Raw genomic sequence first — 24,009 nt, forward strand, 5'->3', positions numbered from 1 at the left:
TATAGATAGTAGGTTTTGGTTGGGGGATAAAAGGGGCAGGAGAAAAGCTTTTCAAATCTAAATATTTCCTAGAGACCATCCTTATTTCCTCTTTAAGAAACAAAATGAATCATAAAGAACTCATGGTTTTCTTTCCAAATATATGAGGTTTCCTCCTTTTTCTTTTCAAAGGCATACAAATTTATTAATGTGAGTATGGGCATGGAAGTCACATAGAATATGAAAAACTGTGAGGTTTTTATTCTTTGTTTTCATCACTATCATTTTATTTAAAGTCTCTAATTTAATTGCAAATATTTAAAGAGAATGTGGTTTCAATGATAATCAGCTCTTTGAAAGTAGTCTAGACTTTGTATTTGGCTCAGTGTATGGTCAATATGTTAAAATATATTAAATGTTTAGGAACAGGACCACACAGCAGGAAGTGAGTGGCCAGGGAGCGAGCATTACTGCCTGAACTCTGTCTCCTGTCAGGTCAACTGTGGCACTGGATTCTCATAGGAGCGTGAACCCTACTGTGAACTGCACATGCAAAGGATCTAGGTTGTGCATTCCCTATGAGAATCTAATGCCTGATGATCTGAGGTGGAACAGTTTCTTCCCGAAATCAACATCCCCTACCTGCACCCTCATCCATGGAAAACTGTCTTCCAGGAAACCAGTCCCTGGTGCCAAAAAGGTTGGGGACTGCTGCTTTAAATCAAGCTTTCTCAAAATGTTATTCAATATTCAAAATCATTCTAACCTTTGGACTACTTGGTCTATTGGTTTCTAAGTGAGGTTTATCAAAATGTTTTCCTATGACTGCAAACCTTTCATTTCTCCTTGCATGTTTTATAGTCTTTATATTATATAACCACAAAACTGTACAGGTTTTGAGATTATTATATTTTCTTTGTAAGTTTTTCCTTTTAATTCTAATTCAAATACTACTTTTCTATTATATCCTCCCTGATCTTTCCTCCTTGCTTCTTTTCCATCCTCAGAAGAAAATAAAATCACTCTCCCCTGAATTTCTGTAGCATTTTATCTGTATTTTGGGTATGACCTACAGCACTTCCAAAATGTATGAAAAATCATAGCATATGCACGTAAATGTCTTATTCTCTTTGCTAGATTTTAATTTTTTAGAACTTTGCCAACTCACACAAGTTGTGCCTTATGCGTCACAGGTGCTTGTCATATATTTATTGTCTGAGCGGCTGTAGAATAAAGTGCTTAAGCACAAAAGTGTTCATATTAGATGGCCCAGATGAGAGCCCCAATCCTGGAACTACAGAGGGTTCCTTACACACTTTAAACTTACTTTCCTCGTGTGCAAAATGAGGAAAATAGCAGTATCTAACATGATATTGAGTTGTATTTTATAGTGATTGCTATAAATTAACAAATTAATTATTTAAGATAATTATTAGTATAGTTATATACTACGATTATTTACTTTGTCTTTGCTGGATGTCTAACTATTTTTTTGGGCAGACAGTGTGCCTTATGCTTTTATATCCCCATGATCCCTACCCATAAGACTTTGCAAACAGTAGATCAGCAGATCTCAGTCAAATAACAATAATAATTAATATTACTAGGCCAAGTGCAGTGGCTCACGCCTGAAATTCCAGCACTTTGGGAGGCTGAGGCGGGCAGGTCATAAGGTCAGGAGATCGAGACTATCCTGACCAATATGGTGAAACCCCATCTCTACCAAAAATACAAAAATTAGCTTGGCATGGTGGCACACACCTGTAATCCCAGCCACTCAGGAGGCTGAGGCAGGAGAATTGCTTGAACTCAGGAGGCAGAGGTTGCAGTGAGCTGAGATCTGCACTCCAGCCTAGGTAACAGAGCGAGACTCCATCTCAAAAATAATAATACTAATTAATATTATCTACATTAGGGAGAAATTATTGAACACTAAGGGTATGCTAACCACTATGCATGGATCATCTCATTTTATTTATTATTCCCATTTAACAGATGAGGAAACTGAGGTTCAAAAAAGTTAAATAACTCATCTGACAAGGTTACACAGCAAGTAAATGATGAAGCCAGGGGTCAAACTTAGGCGTTTGCAGCAATCATTCTAAAACAATTCTCAGCAATGTGCATTTTCAGCAAGGCTGTTACTCTTTTTTAAGTCCTTCATGACTCATAAGCAATCATTTAACGGCACAGTTTGGCACCGGGGTATGGGCAATGGGATTTTCTTACCTCCAGCTCCTAATAGCCTGTTTGCATAAAAGGCAGAAATGCCTTGAAGTATATAAAAGTGAAAGTACAGTTGGAGGAAAAAAGGAGAAATCTGCAGAGAAGAGGTTACCTAGAAAGTTCCAATTATGACCCTATTTGTCTCAACGTCTAAAGCATCTGCTGCATGAAGAATGATGTACTTGACTCTGAGCTATTGGCCTTCAGTTGGGAATCCCTGAGGTATACGAAAGAACAAACGGAATTACAAAGTTTCAGTGCTGGAGGGGTCTTTAGGAATGAGCTTCTGACCGTCCCTCTTCACATGCTAGCTGGGGAAACTAAGGCCTGCTCAAGGACATAAAGAACTGGAACCCAAGTCTCCTGACAGCCAGCTCTCTCTTCCAAGCTGACTGCTCTTCATGGGAAACTTTTTCAGCTTGCAGGCAGAGTCATGGTGTGCCATATGTGACCACAGCACCATGAAAACTTGAGGAATGCAGAGCAGAGAAGTGACTCACATCCAGGGCTGCAGTTAACTAGGAAAGGCTTCAGCCAAGACTGACTTTCCAGATTTCACTGGCTCTTCTCCCAGGCTCCTGCGTCTAAAGGGTGCTCTGCATTTTCCAAACTCCAGCTTGCCACTCTCTGTAACTGTAGATGTGTACTACCAGTTTCTTCTAAGACAGAGGATCTTCTTTGATGTGCTAAGAAGTGGCATTCCCCTGCACAGCCTTTCTCCTCACTCTGTTGGATCAAATGAATCATTAGAATGACAGGGACAAGGATGAAATGAGCCTACTCCTATCCAGAGACAGCTTAACTATGCTGCTCATTGAGCTACTTGTGTGGGTGAAAGTCGGAAATACTAGGGTGATAGAGTCTAAAATGGGTTTCATGGGTAGCCAGCAAGCTGAGGACAGGCAAAGGCCCTCAATTTACAAATAAAGAAGAACCCCTGCTAGAAGTGAGGGAAGAGCAGAAATTCTCCCATCGGTCCAGGGGTTTCCCTACATTCATATGTAGGTAAATGAACTGCAATCAACTGCTCTCCAGTGACCTACTCTGGATACACACAACTTCTCCCTATTGACACACTGGATTTATTTCTCATTCCTCTAAGCAAATAGTTAAACGTGCTGTGGATTCCGGTGAGTCATACACCATCTCCTCTGCCACCTTCATCCAGGACTCAGAATTAGCCATTGCTAGGTAACTACAAATCCTGACTCAATCCTTTCACCCAGCTTCAACTCCATTTACTGCCTGGATGTCATTAATTTGAGAGCAAATTATTACAAACCTGGAAAACAGTTCTAAAATGCCTGCAGATTTATGATGAAGTCACTTCACAAAAGGTCACAGGAAACCCTGCTATAATTAAATCTTTCATTAATTTTTAAAATACACAATAACTTACAAATGCAGCATAAATTAACCAGATGACCTTGAAGAAATTATTTAGAGAACTGTTTCATCAGAAGCCACTATTTAGCGATTTCCTGAAATTTTATTTTACAAGTAGAATTTGTCTATTTCCCATTCTTACCTCTTACTGGGTTCTAGTAGTATGTTTATTTGAAATGATTTAGTATTAATTTAGTCAGGGCATTGGTTAGCACTGGGAAGTGATGGTACAGAGTCGAGGCTCTTTCTTCCTTCAGATCACAACCTCAAAGGTAGAGTAAGAGTTACCCACATCATCATCAGGATAAACTCAAATGCAACCCTTCTCTTTCATTATCTGGGAGATTTTTTTTTTATGTCATTTTAAATTTATCATTTTGGTAAATGATTTCCCTTTTTCTCATTACAAAAATAATGCACTCTCATCATGAAAAATTTGAAAACTAAAAAAATCTGTAGATAAGAAAATAAAAGCCTCACTGGAGGTAACGCTTTTAATATTCTGTGATGCTCCTTTGATTCATTGGCATGTTATTCTTCCTCAGACTAGGCAATAAGCAAAAATCAAACTGAAGCCAGGGTTAGGATCTTTGGAAGTTAGAGGTACCCTGAAGCCCTTAGGCTTTAGCACTATCTATCTACCCCATTTTTTTTCTCTCCTTTTCTTTACATAGATACACACACCACCACCAGCACCAGCACCACCACCATTTAAAAAGCTCAGAATTGGATTATAGAACTGATTCCATGAATGCCAGAACTGAAGTAAACCTCATTCAAAATTGATCTTTCCTCTACTGGGGATGGAACTTCTTAACAATGACTTTGACTATTTTGTTTATGCCCTAGCCCAGCTTCTAGAACTCTTAAAACAGTGCCTGCCTTGTAATAGTCTATCAATAGGTATTGTTGAGTAAAGAAATAATAAATATTCTTGTAACAGCAACATTTGATTCATGTGGACTCCTGAATCCTCTTCTAAATGTTCCTGTAAGAGTTCAGTTCTCTCTGAAAGGCCTGGCTCCCCGTGCCTCCTCTTGCCTCTGCCTCGAAAACCCCTCCTCATTTCCCTCCCTCCATGAAGGAAGCTGCTGAGGACAGATTTCAAATCAAAGCAGAAAGAGCAGAGTTGTGGCAAGGCCAGACATCAGCAGACAACAGCTGTTGGTCTCCAGAAATTCAGGCCACATTCTTGGCTTTTGGTGTGTGTCCATGCCACCTGATTGTTTTGCCATTAGGGTGTACATGGGATTAGTGGTAAAGGAGGTCAGTGGCTACAGGGCGAATTGCATTGAGCAAAGGCCAGACATGAACTAGACCTTAATAGAAATAGGCAGGGGATCAACAGCAAGAATCCTGCAAGTGGAGCCTGTGTTAGTTACACAATACAATGATTAGCAAGGTGGTGGAAAGTGGCAAAGATTAAAAGTCTTGAAAATAAGTATGGGGGGAAGAGGATGGTAGAAGGAAAACCGAGAAAGAGACTAAAAAGCATTGGAAGAGAAGAAACAAAAGAAAGGAAAATGATTTCTAAGATGAACAAAAAGAAATCATCCTGTGTCCGAACAACTTTGATTCTTTTCTCAAAACTAACGAAATCCCTTTAATGGGCTTGAAAGTTTAAGGTCCACAACTGTGGGTGAGAAAATGTGGTCTGCGAACCTGTAGATGAGTCTGGAGTTGAGCAATAACAGAGAATCTAAGAGATGGAAACAAGGGAGAAGACGGATATTTGAGATGGGATTTAGACAGGAGGAAAGATGGGGAAATTAAAAGAGCTATAAGAGAGGAAGGGAAAGAGGGACACTGTGTTTTCTTATGTCATTAAAATGTCATGACATTTCTCAGTTTCCTACTTTGTGTCAATTCCTGAACCAAAAAATAAGAAGAATCAGAAAAAGTATAAAGTTTGGTATCTGCTCTTAAATAGTTTGCCATCCAGTCCAATAGTTACTTACCGTATATTTGCTGAGCATCACCTATGCATGAGGACAATTATGTTCAGTGCTATGGGGGATAATAAATAAGACACAGTTGCAAGCCTCCTCAATCTTACAGAACAAATAAAAAGCCCTGGCATTCTATCTGCAAAGATAATCAACGTGCAAAACAATCAGAAAATAGTGCAAGAATTATTATTGCAATATTGGTGCATATTAAGAGTGCATTATTTGTGATAATGCCAATTCACCATGATCCACCAATTCCACTTCTGGCTTGCAGCTCAGGGAACTTCTTCCATGTGTGTATCTGGAGGCATACATAAAGATGTGGTAATACTGTTTGTAAGAGCACATAGCTAGAAATAACCTAAATTTCCATTGATAAGAAAATAGGTAAATAAATTGTGCATATTTATATCATGACAACATGCCATATAGCATGAAAAGTACCTGTATCAGATGGATATGACCCCAGATAGATAATATTGAAGGGAAAAATCATGTAGAAGAATATTATTTTTATAAATTATACATTTAAAAAAACATATAAAATGATACCACATATATTTCTATGAATACATAAGTGCTAAAAGTGTCAACATATGTTCTAGAAGGGTTTGTGGAAGGAGTAAGGATAGTAAGTCTGAGATGGACAATAATGAAAATATCATTATTATCAAATCTATCTGGGATTTCCTGTATATTTTATTTAAAAATCTGAATCAAAGTGATAACAGGTTAATATTTATTATTTTCAGGTGGTGGGTACACAAGCTTTGTAATATTATTCTTTGCATTATTTGGTATTTCTTAAATTTCAACAAAAACCTGTAAGACAATCATATAGTTATGAAATTGCAGATACAGAATCTGAATTGTGAATCACAAATTTAAATCTTACAGAGCAGGAGGGCAACTTCAATGAACAAGGAGTGAAATGGAACGGCCGGAGAGGACATGTGTACACCAGGTGAGGGTTGGGGCAGAAACAGCATACCCTGTCCAAAGTCAGCAGTTGCCATGCAGCTTCAGCAGAATGTTGGACTACAGGGAGTTGGACTTAGTGCTGCCAGATGTTTCTGATATTGCAAATGTTGGCTCCATTGGAAAAAGTACACACCAAGCAAGATAAACCTGTGAGTCACTGTGAACCCCATGAAAGGAATTCAATATAAGGAAATGAGAAAGAACTTGGGCTTCCTGAAAGAGGTGAGACTTATATGTGGGGTTTTGATAAGAAATGAAGAGTGTTTTTTTTTATTATTTTTTTAACAAAAGCTGAATGTACCATTTGTGACAACACTGGTGAACCAAGAGGACATTATGCTGGGTGAAAAAAGCCAATCATCGAAGGATATATACTTTATGATTCTACTTACATAAGGTATCTAAAATAGTCAAACTCATAGAAGCAGAGAATAGAAGAATTGCCATGAGCTGGAGGAGGAGAAAATGAAGAGTTCTTCAATGCGCATAAAGTTCCAATTATGCAAGATGAGTAAGTTCCAGAAATCTGATGTACAACATAGTGCCTGTATTTAGCAATACATTATTGTACACTTTAAAATACACCAAGAGGACAGAACTCACGTTATATGTTCTTACCAAAAAAACTCACGAAAGAACAAAAGGTAATTTTTGGAGGTGATGGGATATGTTTAGTAACCATGATTGTGGTGATGGTCATGGGTGTATGTATACATCCAAACTCATCAAAATGTATACATTAAATATGTGCAATTTTGTGTATATCAATTATACCTCAATAAAACTTTTTTAAAGAAAATAAGCAACCCCATCAAAAAGAGTGGGCAAAGGATATGAACAGACATTTCTTAAAAGAAGACATGCATACAGCCAACAGACACATGAAAAAATGCTCATCATCACTGGCCATCAGAGAAATACAAATCAAAACCACAATGAGATACCATCTCATACCAGTTAGAATGGCAATCATTAAAAAGTCAGGAAACAACAGGTGCTGGAGAGGATGTGGAGAAATAGGAACACTTTTGCACTGTTGGTGGGACTGTAAACTGGTTCAACCATTGTGGAAAACAGTATGGCGATTCCTCAAGGATCTAGAACTAGAAATACCATATGACCCAGCCATCCCATTACTGGGTATATACCCAAAGCATTATAAATCATGCTGCTATAAAGACACATGCATATGTATATTTATTGCGGCACTATTCACAATAGCAAAGACTTGGAATCAACTCAAATGTCCATCAGTGACAGACTGGATTAAGAAAATGTGGCACATATACACCATGGAATACTATGCAGCCACAAAAAAAGATGAGTTCGTGTCCTTTGTAGGGACATGGATGCAGCTGGAAACCATCATTCTCAGCAAACTATCGCCAAGAACAGAAAACCAAACACCGCATGTTCTCACTCATAAGTGGGAATTGAACAATGAGATCACTTGGACTCTGGAAGGGGAACATCACACATCGGGGCCTATTGTGGGGAGTGGGGAGGGGGGAGGGATGGCACTGGGAGTTATACCTGATGTAAATGACGAGTTGATGGGTGCTGACGAGTTGATGGGTGCAGCACACCAACATGGCACAAGTATACATATGTAACAAACCTGCATGTTGTGCACATGTACCCTAGAACTTAAAGTATAATTTAAAAAAATGAAAAAAAAAAAAAAGAAATAAGGAAACTTCTAAGCCATTTCATAAAAAATATATTTTCAACACTTTATTAGGAAATGCAATTGGTGAAGCAATTTATAGATACGGGAAGTATGTAAAAATGTGTCAAAAATTCAAATGATATTTTTAATATATTTACAATGGATAAAACCCCATGGGCATTCTTGTTCAGGGTCAAATTACAACCCATGGGCCATGTCTGGCCAGCTCTATGTTTTGAACGGCCTACAAGCTGAAAGTTATTTTTACATTTTAAATGGTTGGGGGCAAAAGCAAGTGAAGAATTGTATTTTATGACATGCATGTGAAAATTATATGAAATTTAAGATTCAGTGTTCATAAAGTTTTATTGGAACACACTGACGCCCAATTGTCTCCATACTGTCTAAGGCTGTTTTCACCCACTAGGTTTGAGTAGTTGCAACAAAAGCCCTGTGGCCAGCAAAGCCTAAAATCTTTACCGTGTGGCCCTTTACAGAAGAAGTCTGCCTACCCCTGCTCTAGTTGGCTGAAGTTCTTCCCTGCAAGTGGCCTGTTTCTTGATCATTAGATCATGGAGATTACCAACATCTCCAATGTTCTTCAATAGAGGTTATTCTTTCATTTAATCCTCACAACCACATGAGAAAATGGGAGCTCAGAGCAGAGTGAAGCAAGGTACTAAAGTCACATAGGTGGTCAACAGCGAGCTGAGCATCTTCCCTGGAAAGTGAATCTCCAAAGCCCATGCTCTCAGCCACTATACCATCCCTCCTCCTGAGCCCACACAGCAATCTGTTGATCAAAATAAGCTTTTTCCTTCCAGGCTGTTGCCAGTCCCCAGTATACCCTACCATCATCCAATACCCTTTCTGCAGGCATGCATTCTGCTTTTGTATTCATTGGCACAAACGAGAGTGTGCCTCTGAGTTGCTGGCAGGCCTGGTGACAATCTGAAGGTTATGAATCAAGCAGCCAGCCTGAGAGGTGATGACTTGGGAGTTCCACCAGATTTGCCGATTACTCGAATGACTTACTTTGGGCAAAGTAAAATCAGGCTCTTCCAGCAAACAACAGAGAATTGAAAAACAGATCAATGGAAGCAGCTCTGGTTCATTTTCAACAACTTTATCGGATGCAGTTACTAGAGGCTAAACAATGCATTTAAGCTCAGGGCTGAGCCTCTGCATTGTGCTAAGGCTGTATTTAAAAGAATGATCCCTGCTAGGCATGTGGTCACAGTTTTTTAAGTGGAAAGGCTTCATTTAAAAAAAAAAAAACAAAAACAAAAAAACAAAAAAAAACCTCTGCAGCTTTGGGGTTCATATAATTTTCTAAGCAAAATGATCTCTCTCCGCTTCACTTTGGCTGTTAGTCCTGCTGGTGGAACAATTAATCAGAGATTTATGCCAATTACAATTGGATTTATAAGAGGAGTCAACAAGGCAATTGGCTCTAGCCAAAGGTATCTCTAGCCCTTTTCACCTCTCACTTCCTCTAGTGTCCAGCACATTCCTACCACTCCATGTCTTCTCACACTGTTCCACCCATCAGGAATGTCCTTGCTCCCTATTCTCTGTATAGCTGTGAACCCCTTTATAGCCACTCTGTCTTCAATCACATCTTTGATATCTAATGGCAACTAAAATGCTTCCCATACTGGCCAGGCACACTGGCGCATGTGCCTGTAATTGCAGCAAATTGGGTGGCTGAGGTGGGCAGATCACTTGAGGTCAGGAGTTCAAGACCAGCCTGTGCAGCATGGCAAAATCCCACCTCTATAAAAAATATAAAAATTTGACAGGAATGGTAGCATGCACCTGTAGTCCCAGCTACTTGGGAGGCTGAAGTAGGAGGATCACTGAGCCTGGGAGGTCAAGGCTGCAGTGAACCATGACTGCATCACTGCACTCCAACCTGGGCGACAGAGTGAGACCCTGCCTCAAACAAACAAACAAACAGTAACAAGAACAACAACAACAAATTTATACCATACCTTACCATTTAATCATTACCTAATCATTTCATGTATTTATCGTACTTTTTCAAATGGATTGTGAATTAACATCAAGAACTAGGTCTGCTGTGACTTGGTGTCTGGCAGCACAGCAGGCACTTATCATACTAAGTAAACAACTGGTATACTGCCACTCTTTCCCCACACACCTTGTTAGTCCTTGACTGAACAAACCTTAGAGAATTATAATACCTTCCTTCAAATTTTACCTCCAAGCCTGGAGCTTGAAATTCCCATTCCTTGCTCTTATTTTGCCTCTTTCTGAACATGTGAGCTGAGCCTCAGCATCCTCATCTAGCCAATGATGCCAGTCCTATCTACCTTCCAGAGTTGTTGGGAGATTTCAATACAATCAAGTTTGAAAAAGTGCTCAATGTGATACCTGGCACAAAAAAAAAAAAAAAAAAAAAAAGAGAGATGCTGAATAGTCATAAATTGGCTGCAAGGTCTTCACTGGGTTCCTCCAAATCAGACTAAACTCTCCTTAAGCTTTTTAGACATTCACTCATGGTAAGAAGTATCTGATCTCTTTCAGGGAAGCTATGCTTCTCCCTTCTAAGATTTTTTTTTCTAGGAAGCTGCCAGGTTCTCTCTGTCCCCTGTAAAAGTTTAGCTAAATCATAGCCAATTGGTTCAAACATTTCTTGTCAGGAAAGAATTTCAAACATAGCTTTGAGGATGCAGGAAAGCAGTGTTTTTCTATCTGATTCCACATCTGAGTCAAGCTAAAGAAAAGCTCTCTTTAAAGTGCTAATCAAGGGACAAACAGCCTTTCATGAAATAGTGGACAAAAGAGGTCCAAGTGCTGCAACAGCCACAGGCATCTCATCATCTGGAGAGCCACTGCCTGAGACTGCAATAGGCCCTCCAGCTTGTCAATCAGCCCTTTCCTCAGCTTTAAGTAATAAGAATGGTCACATTTCATTTTGAATTAGGCTAGACTAGATGGTTCCCATCACAGTTACCGAGGAGATGTTGAAATAATAACATCTGAAAAGACAGTAGAAAAAAGAGCAATAAAAGTAACCAATTCCCAGGCCTCCACTCTGGGGACTGTCTCCCATGTAAATCCTCCTGCAAAGCTACAGTGTTAGAAGTGTCCATGTTCCTGGAGCACTGGCCTCCAGGACAAGTGGAAATTGGGCAGATTCTTGTGTAAAGTGGAGGAAATCAGAATCGTTCCCAGTAAGCTCCTCATTCTCTAGCTGCCCTTTTGTGCCCACATGCCATTCCACCCCAATGCATCATAACCTCCATATAGACACCTCTACACACACATGCAGTCTGCTCTTGATTCCTATCCAACCCCAACCCCCATGATTTGCAACTACTGCATTCTGATTATAGCATTCCAGAATCTCTAGAGATCTATAATCAATTTCCTAACATGCTAGAGCCATGGGCCAGAAAAATCACAACAATCACAACAAAGGTAAGATTTTTAGAAGTCACTTGATTCTTCCATTTAATAATTCATTTATCCAGTACATATATACTGTTAAATCCTCCATGTTAGCACAAGCCTGATAAATACATGGCACTGAAAGAACAAGATACACAAAGATCCTCCCTCATGGGAAGTTGCAGGGATGTCTGTGTACATGTGCACATGTGTGTGCATCCATCTGTCTGTCTTAAAGGTAGATGAAGACGGAGGGGAAAAGATATTCAAAAATTAATACCCTTTGTATTAATATTTATTATCTAAAGTGCTGTGAAGGAAAAAATAAATCAGGCCAGATAACATATAGCATGGGAACCCACCCTGATCTGGCAGGCTATGAGAACCGACATTTAAGCTGAGATCAGAGAGATATTTAGAAATTTAGTTGTTTAAATAGGGAGGCGAGGCTCATTCTGGCAGATACAAAGAACCAGTCTATCAGAAAAGGGTGGTCAGGTCAGGGAGGTTGGAGAAAAAGCCCTAAGCAGGTGGTCGATATAGATACTTGTAGGCCATTCTATGAGTTTAGAATCTATCCTAAAGGCAAGGGAAAGGCCTCCATGGGTTTTAAGAAAACTTGTGATTTGACAAGATTTTTTAATTTCAAAAATGTCACTCGGGATACAGGTCAAATTCCCAAATGTGACCTAAAATCTTTCATAGTCTTACCCCCTAAACACCCAGCCACCCTCTTTCATGGTTCTTACCTTTGTTTGTGTTCTTTCCTTTGCCTTGAAATCATTCATTCATTCAACGATCACTGACTTCCTACTACATGCCAATCCCTGCTTTTGGCACTGAGTTTATATTAGTGAATAAAACTATTAAAAATCTATGCTTTCTTAGAACTTAAATTTCATTGTCTATTACATGGCTTTCCACTTGTGAACTGCTATGAAAACTTCCAGACCAAGTCAATTGTCACCTACTGTGTGTGTGAAGTCTTCGTTTTCCTCTGCTATCTCCTGGCTGTATAACTAGGGTACCATGATGATTACTTATCCCCACCTACTCTCACCACTTTAGCCTGAGAGCTCCTTGCAGACAAAGAATTTCTTTTGCCTTTGTAAAATCTCCTCAGATCTAACAAGGTCTGATATATATTAGTAGCTCTGTAACTGTTAAATATATAAACTCTCCAAATCAATGGATAAGAGAAAGCAACAGAACCTTAGAGTGGCTGTTTTTTCTCCCTGATCACACTGAGCTAAAGAGAGAATCAGGGTTAACAGTAAGAGGAAGGATACAGTGTTCAAATGACCTACTTTATTAATAAGTTTTCAATTCAATGGCAAAGCTAAGTATTCTTGTCCCCAAATGGACTCCCTGTCTTCACAGTTCCTACAGAAATATATAATTTTTAAAAACTCCTGTTTCAATCTTTGCCATTGCCATTCCATGAATGGGCAACCCTGGTAGGTCAGTTGGTTTGAATACCATTTTCAAATTTAGAATACAGACAGAAATCACCTCTTGACAACCCTTCCAGGGCTTGTTCAGCTATCTGAAGAGTCCTGACAAAATCTGTGTTGTTTCCATACAAAAGAAACTCTGAATTTAACAAAATGTTAAAATAGGTAACTTGAATTGTTTATACTTGTTTTGAGGAATGCTTCCAAGATCCATCATAATTTCATAAAAACACAAATACCTCTGCTCCCCCCAGATCCTCTATAAGAAAACAATTATGCTGTATTCTCTAAGTATCTTGATAAGCAAGATAAATCAGGCACAGAAGCTCTGCCAAGCTCTTAGGGAGTCTTGGCCAGGAGGAAAGGAAAAGAGAAGTGCTATCTCATCTTTTCAGTAAATGGTTTGGCTCTGAGGTCAATCTCCCTCACATCCATGTGACCAGCTAAACTCCATCTGAAGCCGAGAAAAAAATTATTACCATTTAAGATTAGATAAACACAGAACTTAAGTTGTGGCCTTAAACTTGCTAGGGAATACCAGGTCATGTAGAGATTGGCATACACATGGTATTGTTCAAAGTAATGCCCAACAGAAGATGCAATGAGTTCTAATAGGCCTCACAGAAGAGAATGGGGCCAAACTATGAGATTCGATCTAAATTGCATAAATATAATCATAAAGAATTTTTTTATAACTGATCACTTACTGGCTCCTAGACTGGCCTTTCTTCCAAGTCCATCACCATTGGAAAAAGACTAATTCAAACTATAAAGAAATCTATGTGCATAAAAGTTAAATTAAGAGCAGTGTCCCTTCGAGTAGGAAGGTCATGCACCCTTCCACCGAACCAGCACAGATGCACGCTATGAGCCCTTCTGTGCCAACCCCACGCTATAGCAAATACCCCTTAATTTTGCCCAAGACTCCACTCTGTCCAGTGAAGACCTAAGGTGTAATGTGCTCCAGGCAATTGGGAGTGGGGGAGGTGGGGGTCAGTATTGGTTGGTGGAGGATTACGGTTACCCACTTACCATGTAAACATGTGCACACATAAACACAGGTGATCGATTTCTAAGATTAAATCTCATTATAAAAGAATATAGAAAAAAATCTACAGTGAAATAATCTGAAGTGAAATAACTGTGGAGTGTGTATGTGTGTGTGAAAGAGAGAGAAAGCGACGTATCTTAAAATATTTTCTGATTTCAGTAAGTTGACTGTTTTACTCCCTCCATCCCTGCCCCTGCTCCTTATCTCCCACTAGACTGTTTCAGAAAGAGAGAGAGAAAAAAAAAAAAAACCCCATCTAATGACATAGGTTTTCTGTTTGCTTGGGTTTCAAATAAATGGGAATTTGCTATAATTCTTTAAATTCCATTAGAAACTTTGACTGTTCAATTAGGACCTTAGCCTCTCTAATCCTGGTAGTAGTTTTTTGAGTTTGTAGGTACAAAAATAAGTATTTCCATTTTATAGATGAGGAAATTTTGGCCCAGTGATTGGACTACTTTGGTGTAGGGTTCCCTGGGAAAAACCCAAGGCCCCAGTGAAAGTAGAACCAGTGTCTCTGGTCTTCTTCCTACCATAGCAAAAGAAGTACTCACGTCATGATGTGGGTCTCCATTCCTGCCTCCACCAGAGCCCCGTCAACAAAGAGAGGAACCGAAGTGAAACCATACTTGTCCCAGGAGTGGCCCTCATCAAAACTCACCCTGTGTTGGAAACAAGTACACAGAAAAGACAGCTGAAAATAAAGCCACACTCTTCTGTAACCATTTTTCAGGTTATTAAATTTTCCTCTGTATCTTGCTTCGTGGCAGTGTGGATTATCAATAGCTTTTTAATCTTCAACATCTCCTCACATTATTATGAGATTTGATCAAAACTGCATTTCCAGACTTGGGTGGAGACAGCACCTAGAGCTGCAGATATAATTCAACACATTAGAATCGACAAACAACCCAAGCAGGAGGGCTTAGTGGATGGAGTGTCACGTTTCAAGTACTCAGAATGGAACCTGAGGTTCAATTTACAGCAAAATCCATTCAGCCCTTGGAGGTTCTGACACAAATTGAGTAAGGCTGGTGGACCCGAAGGAAAGGGACGGGGTTTGTCTTTCAGATCAAACCTTACAAACCGCAATTATCTATTTGTTCAAAACAGATGTTAGGATCATTTTCCCTCCCCAGTGCCACTTTAAGGGGCTTTTAGGGATGACCACTGAGAGTCTGAGATGTTCTGAGCAACACTGCCCCATCTTTCATCCAAAGGTAAGAAGAAGGTCTGGCCCCTTGTGGAAACAGAATCTGCAATGCTTTAAAGACATGCAACTAGCGGAGGAGACTTGAGCAATTCTGAGTGCTTGTTTCCTTTCCTTTCCTTTCTTGATATTATCAAGGACCTGTCTGCCCCATGATTTAACCAGGGGGCATAGCCCAAGGACCATCTCCTCTGAGAAGCTTTTCTCAGTATCCTTTCTTCCCCAAGACAGCCTTAGTTTCTTCATCCTCTATGATCAGTTTTGCTCTGGCTGATTCTTAATTCTACTCTATTTCCATAATTTAGGATTAAAATTCCCTTCTGTATGTTCCTATAATACCCAGGCCTTCTCCTATCATAGTGCTGACTACTGACTCCTTAACTGATCTTGAATATCTCAGCTCAATATTATAAACTCTGGGAGTTCAGAGATCACGTATGTCTTATCACTGAATAACCCCTTAATAACAAATATAACACAAATATATCTGTCTTACAATGCTCCTCACAGTATGTGTGTATACACACACACACACATAAATTCTAATACATACACATAATATTTATATATATAATATATATAATGGTAAATAATATTTCTGTGAAGGTTTTTTGTTTGTTTCATCTTTTTTGTTTTTTTTGAGATGGAGTCTCACTCTGTTGCCAGGCTGGAGTGCAGTGGCATGATCTCGGCTCGCTGCAACCTCCGCCTCCTGGGTTCAAGCCATTCTCCTGCCTCAGCCTTCTGAGTAGCTGGGATTACAGGCACATGCCACCAAGCCTGGCTATGTTTTTGTACTTTTAGTAAAGAAGGGGTTTCACTGTGTTAGGCAGGATGGTCTCGATCTCCTGGCCTCGTGATCCACCCACCTTGGTCTCCCAAAATGCTGGCATTACAGGCATGAGCCATCGCACCCGGCCATGTTTTTTGTTTTTTTTAAAGAGACAAGGGTCTCGCTCTGTTGCTCAGGCTGGAGTGCATCAGCGTGATCATAGCTCACTGCAGCCTTGAACTCTTCAGTTCAAGTGATTCTTCCACCTCAGCCTCCCAAACACCTAGAACTACAGGTGTATACCACTGGACCTGGCTAATTTTTTTAAAAAATTTTATTTTTGTAGAGATGGGGTCTTCTTTTATTGCCCAGGCTGGTCTCAACCTCCTGGCTGCAAGCAATCCTCCCACTTGGCCTCCCAAAGTGCTGGGATTACAGGTGTAAGCCACCATGCCCAGCCTAAACTGGGAGTATTTTTTTTAGGTCAAACACTATACCATTAATTCTTCTATTCTTAGTAGTTAACAGAAAACCCAGCATATAATTGATACTATATACATGTTAAATGAATACATGAATGAAATAATAAGGAATAATGACGGACCCTCTTTAAATCTATCCAATCATTTCTCAAGCATGACTTACACTGGCACCCATAAGCTGGATGTGAATTACCACCCCATTAACAGCCAGCCCACATGGTTCACTCTCTACTCACTTACTTCTTTGTCTATCTCTCTGTGTCTCTCTGATTTACTCTCTGTTTTATCCTCTCTGTCCTAATGTACAGATTAAAAACAATAATAAAGTCAATCTCTTAACCCAGCTAGAGTAACCAGTCTCTCAGACAGCAATTTTTGCATTTATGGTATACCTTGATCCGTGTTCACGAATGAAATGCAGACAGTCTGCCATAAACATCTTTATGAGTTCCTAAATTGTCATCATCTGTCTTGAATTTTAAGGATTTGATTATTCCAGTCTTTTTAAAAAATATATTGAAGGCTAAATAATCATTTAAACTAACCCCAAGAAAGTTGGGTATATCTAAATTGCTTTTCATAGAAACGGGTTTCTCATTTCAAAAGTGAGAACATGTATAATTGGGAATGAACTTTACTTTTTTTTTTTTTACCATGTATTCCATCAGTTCTAAAATAATCATAGTTGTTTCAGAATTTGTTGTGGCCACTAACAAGTGAACTCTGGCCGGTAAGTCCAGAAGGTAAGAAAGTATTAGTTGGGATTTTTGTTCGGTTTGTTTTGGTGACTTTGGACAAACTGGTTATTGTCTTGGCAGATGAAAGCCAAAGTGAATTTAAGGCCTCTCTCTGTCTCATTCTCAGGATTTCCTTATCAATAAAAGGTCAGCATGAGCCACGTGCAGTGGCGTACGCCTGTAATCCCAGCACTTTGAGAGGCCGAGGCAGGTGGATCACCTGAAGTCAGGAGTTCGAGACCAGCCTGACTAACATGGTGAAACCCTCTTCTACAAAATATGAAAAAAGAAAAAAAGAAATTAGCCAGGCGTGGTGGCACATGCCTGTAATCCCAGCTACTTGGGAGGCTGAGGCAGGAGAATTGCTTGAATTCGGGAGGCAGAGGTTGCAGTGAGCAGAGATTGTGCCACTGCACTCCAGCCTGGGCAACAAGAGTGAAACTCCATCTCAAAATAAATAAATAAATAAATAAGATCAGCATTAGCAAAGCAAATTGCAGTGAGTGCCATGAGCACTGCAGGGAAGGAGGAGTCTTCATGTCACTGCCATAACGAGCAGGGCACAGGACAACTATCTTTAGTTTATACAATGAAGAGAAGACCCACAGAGAGCAGACTCGGAGAGACCATCACAGCCTACCAGCATCAAGATAGGACCTCCAGATGGGGAGAGAAATTATAGATGATCAAGGGCCTGCTGTATGAAATGAGTTCACACAGAAGGAGCAAAATCCTTGCTAGAGGAAAGAGTGGATCAGCAGATACCTAAAGGCAGGACGAGAAACGCCAAAGTCCAGGTAGGAAAGGTAGCATAGACAATAACTGAAGCCCAAGGATGACATAAGTAAACACAAGCAAGTGGGCAGGACTCCAGAGCTAGGGTGATCTGAGATCAGTGATTTCTAATACTTTATTCTCACACTGAGGCAGTTATGAAGGACAAAACTCCTTAAAGAAACTCCAAAAAAAAAAAAAATTAGAAAACGTAATCTCCTAGTTATCAAATATTTGGGTCTGGATAGGCTGCTGTTTGTGAAACTTATTATTATTTGATGACTAGAAGTTTTCAAATATCCTGAGGTGATATATTGTATATTGAATTCTATACTGAATGGTATCCCCAAGGGATGTAGCTTCTCCTCCTCAGGTCAGTAGCTCATTAATGGCCAAGACAAAGGAACTGCGAATTCCTTAATAGCTCCACAGGTGAAATTGAAATCAGCAGGATTGCCAATACTCAGGGAGACAGAAGCAAAATTCCAATTGATCTCCAAATAGTGGCAACATAGGACTACAGACTCAAAGTCAAATAAAATGAATTTATCATAATGTTACTGATGCCTACTACTATGTGCCTGATCTGGCAGTGACCTCAGGTCTAGGGATACAGAAATGAATAGAAAGTTCTTGGCTTCCACAGAACTTACTTTCTAGTGTGAGGAGATGAACAATATGGAAATAAATCAATGCAAAACTATGAGTTAGAAATAAGTATCATGGAAACAACTAAAATAAGGTGATTTGATAGTCACCAAACAGCTACATTGTACTAAAAATTTAAGAAAGCCGTTTCTACGGAGATGACATTTAAACTGAAATCTAAATGATAAGTGAAAGTATCCACGTAAAGATTCAGGAGAAAACCATTACAGAGGAAAGGTCTAATATGAAAAAGCTGCACTGTGAGAAGAACAGAAAGATGGTCAGTGGTTGTAGCTTAATGTGAACAGGGATTAGTTGAAAGAATTAGTAGAAGAAAGTAAGGCAGAAGCCAAATCATGAAGGACCTTATTTTCAGTTGAAATAATATAATTTGATTTAAGCCTTAAAAGACAAGTTTCAATTCTCTGTGATAAATGGATTATCAAGACCCAAAGTGGATTCAAGGAAATGAGTTGGGGAGGGGTGGTAATTTAAGAGACCACACCAAGATGGGGCTTGGATGAAGATTATTATAGGGGAAAAAATTGGAAATATTTAGGTTATTTTTAGAGATGAAGTCAATGAATTTGGTGATAAAATATATAGAGGTTGCAAGAGCAAAAGAAAGAAATCATGGAAAATATTGATTTACAGGAGTGTCAAGCAACTGACAGGGAAATTAGAAAATCAGGAGAAGCAGTTTTTTTGTTTGTTCTTTGTTGTTGTTGTTGTTGTTGTTTTGTTATGTTTTGTTTTGAGACAGAGTCTCACTCTGTCGCCAGGCTGGAGTACAGTGATGCATTCTCAGCTCCTTGCAACCTTCGCCTCCTGGGTTCAAGCGATTCTCCTGCCTCAGCCTCCCGAGAAGCTAGGACTACAGGTGCACACCACCACACCCAGCTGATTTTTGTTTATCATCTGTTTGTTTTTGTTTTGGTCCATGTTAAGATTGCCGCTTTTTGGACTTCCATATTGTAATATTGTTAAGAAGACCTTTGGATTTCTCATCATAATTGGGGATGTAAATTTGGAAGTCATTTATAAGACAGACACAACTTAAAGCAGAATGCTTAATGCAAACAAAAACAAAAACAAAAACAAAACAAAACAAAACCCACCAAGACCTACAACTAAAGAAATGAGATTAGCTAATAAAATATATAAAGCTGAAAAAAACTGGAGTCATTGGTCAACTACAAGTTAAATATTCTCTGGCAATGCCACTATCATGAGAGGTAATCAAGCCACTGTGAGTCTAGGATGTACTCACAGATATATTATAAGCATCAGAAAAGAAATCATCCTTCTACCCAATCCTAAATACTATGTTCATTTTAATAATTGTAGAAAAACTGACAAGAGTAATTACAGGTAAAAAGCAAATGCCCCTAAAAACAGGTTATATGAATTTTAGGCGGCTTACGGAAAAAGAAGAAGAAAAACTGAATTAATTACCATTGCATCTTAATTTTTGTAAATGAGAAAGTTTCCAAATATTTTAAAGGTCTATTTATTGACTACCAAAAAGGGATAATGTCAGTGAAGGAAATTAGACAGAATGTAGTCAGATACGTGGAACTATTAATTATTTAACATACAGATAGAATAAGGAGAAAAGATTTCCATGTGACCCTTCTGAAGAGAACAGTCAATATTTGTGGATAAGTATATAAGTTCCCAAGTACACAGTCCCATTCAACAGTATATCCCAGCCCCTACACTAATGCTAGATAAATAATATATGCTCAACAAATATGTATGCAATAAATGAAAAAATGGATAAAATCTGTCTTGAGTTGCATATTATATCATTTCCCAGAACTTAGAAAGGCTTTTCTAGCCTAAGATATTTCTAAGAAATACATTGAGGTCCTTCCCAGCTGCACTTTTCTAAAAATCATATGTAATTCTGTAGCAGGCTTATTCTGCATAGATCTGAGTGGCAGATTACAGGTCAATGGGCAGAGCTTACAAGTAGGTTTATTATTGTTCAGCATGAAAAACAATCTTTCTAACAACTAAAGCCATTATACAAGATGGGAACTATGTACGGTGGGTATTTGCAGGTCGATTAGCACTGTGATATTCCGGTAAACTGAGGTAACTCTTTGGGGATGTCACAAAAGTATCAGCTATACCAAGTATCATACTAGTTTAAATGACTTCTATAAGACCTTTTCCTACTTCAGGTGTCTATGACTATGATACTGACATGACATAAACTAAAAGGAATAGAATCTGCCGGTAACAATCAGAATCCTCCTCAGAAGTCTCTAGCACAGAAATAGAGAGCTACAGTGGTCACTGAGAATCAATGTTCCTCCCTCTGGTAAGGTGTATTGCTCCATTTCATTTTATCCCCAGCACATGAGGTGGTAGCATTTTAGCCACCTGGAAGTTCTTCAGAACAGCATATGCAGTTTTGCTTTTCAGAGGCATGTATTGTTTAGAACTATTGTTTTCATTTGAAAGTTTATCTGAACAAAATGCTAGCATGCACAACCAAAGAAACACAAAAGGCCAGGTGATGTTTTCCTTTCCGTTGCCAAGAACATCCCATTGAGAGATGCTGACAGCTTGTCAGGGCTAAGCAAACAGTCACACCTCGTCTACCTGCCCATTAGGTACTCTGCTGATGGTGAGTTTTCATTAGATCTCTGTATTCAGTGGCGGTCCATTGTTTATCTCACTCTAATGCTTCTCAAGTACAAAGGAGATGGAGGGTTTCCCTGAAATAGCACTTAGTTCTAATCTCAAAGCATTCAAATGTACATGATCACAAACAGATGGGTTCATTTGTATGCTGTTTTGTGTTCACGCCTGTCTGGCTACCTATCATTTCAATTTGTAGGAAACAACATGCCTTGTTAGCCTAGCTAAAGTTTCCCCAGCTTTTCAATTATTACTCTTATTTTCTCTTAAAGGCAATGTAGCTATTATTTAAATCTGAGAGCCACTACATCCCAGTGGATAATCTGGTGTCTTTTTCCTTTTCAAATATTAACATAGGTACATCTGTATATAAAACAATGTCAGTCTGAGATCTATGACAGAAAATGGCAATGAACTGATTACCTAACCTATCTTCCTCTTAAATTGAGCTATTTGTTTACCTTGAGGGTTGTCACTTAATTAGAAGCTCCTGGTAAAGAAAAAGTTGGTTTAAGTTTCAGAAGCTTTTATCTCACAAGCAGGAGACAAAATCAGTCAACAATTTCATAAGAAAACACTGATGATAATAACAGTGTCAAGCCCTTACAAAAACTCACTTAGCCTTTGAAAGAGGCCTGCAAAGGATAATTCCCAAATGAGTTTGTTGTTGTTGTTGCTGTTGTTTTCTAACACATACACTCAACAGCTGGCATTTAACCCCTTCCAGGGACTGCCTTAGAGAATAGCATTCGTAGAAAGGCAAGTAAGCAAAAATCATGGACTCTGTCATGTTCAAGAAAACATTTGTAGTATTTATGACAAATGGCAGTATCAACATCCTATAAATGGAGATAATGCCATTTCAAAAGCTTAGTTTGAAAAATCATTCTTAATACTTTGTAAGTTAGAATAGTCAAACAAATGGAGGGTGATATTATCATTGTTATTATAAGAGGAAATTCAGTGGGAGTGCAGTTCTTTTTTTTTTTTCCCTGAGCTCTATAAACATCTTTTACCAAGAAAAGAGATATTACATTGAACAAGGGAAAACTCAAACTTTGTAGTGATGACTTTGAGAGTCATGATTTGGTCCTACATAAATATTCCTAAATGAATATTGAGTAATTTTCCCAACTTGGATGGTTTCCTTCCAGGCATAATCAGACAAGCACTCCGTTTGGAAGTGAGGCAGTCTCTGGAGATAAAACTTTTGTGGAGCAGACTGAACTGTTAGATGTAAGGGTGCTAAGATTTGACAAAACCAAAACTCTCTTCCCTGTACTCCTGCCATGTCAAATATGCTCTCCTCTTCTACCACCAAAAGGAAATGACAAAAATAAACTCTTTCTTTCCTCAGCACAAGGAAACTTATGCAGAATGCTTTAAGAATCAATGATGAAGTAAGTGCTAGGTCCCTACATAATCAAGGAGAGTGACGGCCAAGTTTAAGGGCTGGTTGCTAGCCCCTTCTCTAGGACTTACAGAGAAGAAACCAGGCCAGCTAAACCTGTCTGTAGGACATTTATCAACTCTCTTATGAAGATTTAGATGGAAGTTTTTAACATGATGGGAGCTAAGAAACATTGCCTTTCTTGGTTTAAAAACAAGCTTGTTTTAAGACTCAAGCTGTCTTCTCTGAGAGTGCAAGTCCTACTCAGTCCACAATAGAGACAGCTCTTTCCTCTACAGAGGCAAATGGGTTTTGATTGCAGAAAAAATTACCTACCAGACCAACTTTAATCCCTTAAACTGGCATGTAAGTTCGTCTGAGTCCTACCTACCTCTATGTACATTTTTGGTCTCAATCAAATAGTCTCCTGAACACCCCCTACATTACTCAAATTCTGGACTTCAGTCAAAGTTTTCTCTTTCCTTGGCTTGCCTCTCACCTCTCCTGTAACTCCTGGTATCCTTCTCTCAAAGGTCAGTCCTCATGTCACCTCCTGCAGCAGGAGGTGAGAGAAGGCTGCCAGGCTCCTTACATACCAGGCGTCAGTATTCCAGCAATACACACAGTTGGCATCCTTTAGCAGACATTGCTTTCACTTCTAGTCATGCATGTACTGCCTAAACATCTTATCTTGAGTATAATCTCCTGGAGGGCAGGGACTATGTCATAAGCCTAGGTGTGCTTGTTAATAGTACATAGAAAATTAGCAACCAGAACAGAAGAGCATCCATGACAGAAACCTAACTTGGTGCTGCCAGGTACACGTCTAGCCTTGAGAAAGGTATTTAACACATTTGCTTTTTGATGCCATTATAAGTGGGTGATAGAAAGGTACCTACATACATAGGTTGGTCAAGCATTAAATGAGATAATTCATGTAAATGGTTTAGAACAGTGCCTGGAATGTAATAATCCCTCAATAAATACTGACAATCATTAATATCAAGCAATTCTAGTATTTGGATACTACCAAAAAAACATATAAATCAGTAGTAAAAGGATAAGAAACAATTACACTGGGAACTTTTACAAGCTCATCCTTGAGGTGGGAAAGCGCTCCTCTTATAAATGGCTCCACGCATCTTTTTAACATTTATTTGCACAATCTCTCCATATCATAGTGGTAGAACTATTTCACTATATACTAGGTTGAGCTTTAAGAGACTGGTAAT

General features: G+C 39.0%; 1 protein-coding gene across 1 annotated transcript in view; it reads right to left on the reverse strand.

The window, feature by feature from the left end:
* The window catches only part of SORCS3 (sortilin related VPS10 domain containing receptor 3), a 616,841-nt gene that overhangs the window by 72,200 nt on the left and 520,632 nt on the right, over positions 1-24,009 (reverse strand). The window contains exon 14 of the mRNA XM_033183483.1: positions 14,667-14,774. Within this exon, the coding sequence (XP_033039374.1) occupies positions 14,667-14,774 (108 nt within the window). The remainder of the gene's footprint in view (positions 1-14,666; positions 14,775-24,009) is intronic.

The sequence above is a fragment of the Trachypithecus francoisi genome, unplaced genomic scaffold (genome assembly GCF_009764315.1).
Source record: "Trachypithecus francoisi isolate TF-2019V2 unplaced genomic scaffold, Tfra_2.0 Contig01579, whole genome shotgun sequence".
Classification (NCBI taxonomy): Eukaryota; Metazoa; Chordata; class Mammalia; order Primates; family Cercopithecidae; genus Trachypithecus; species Trachypithecus francoisi.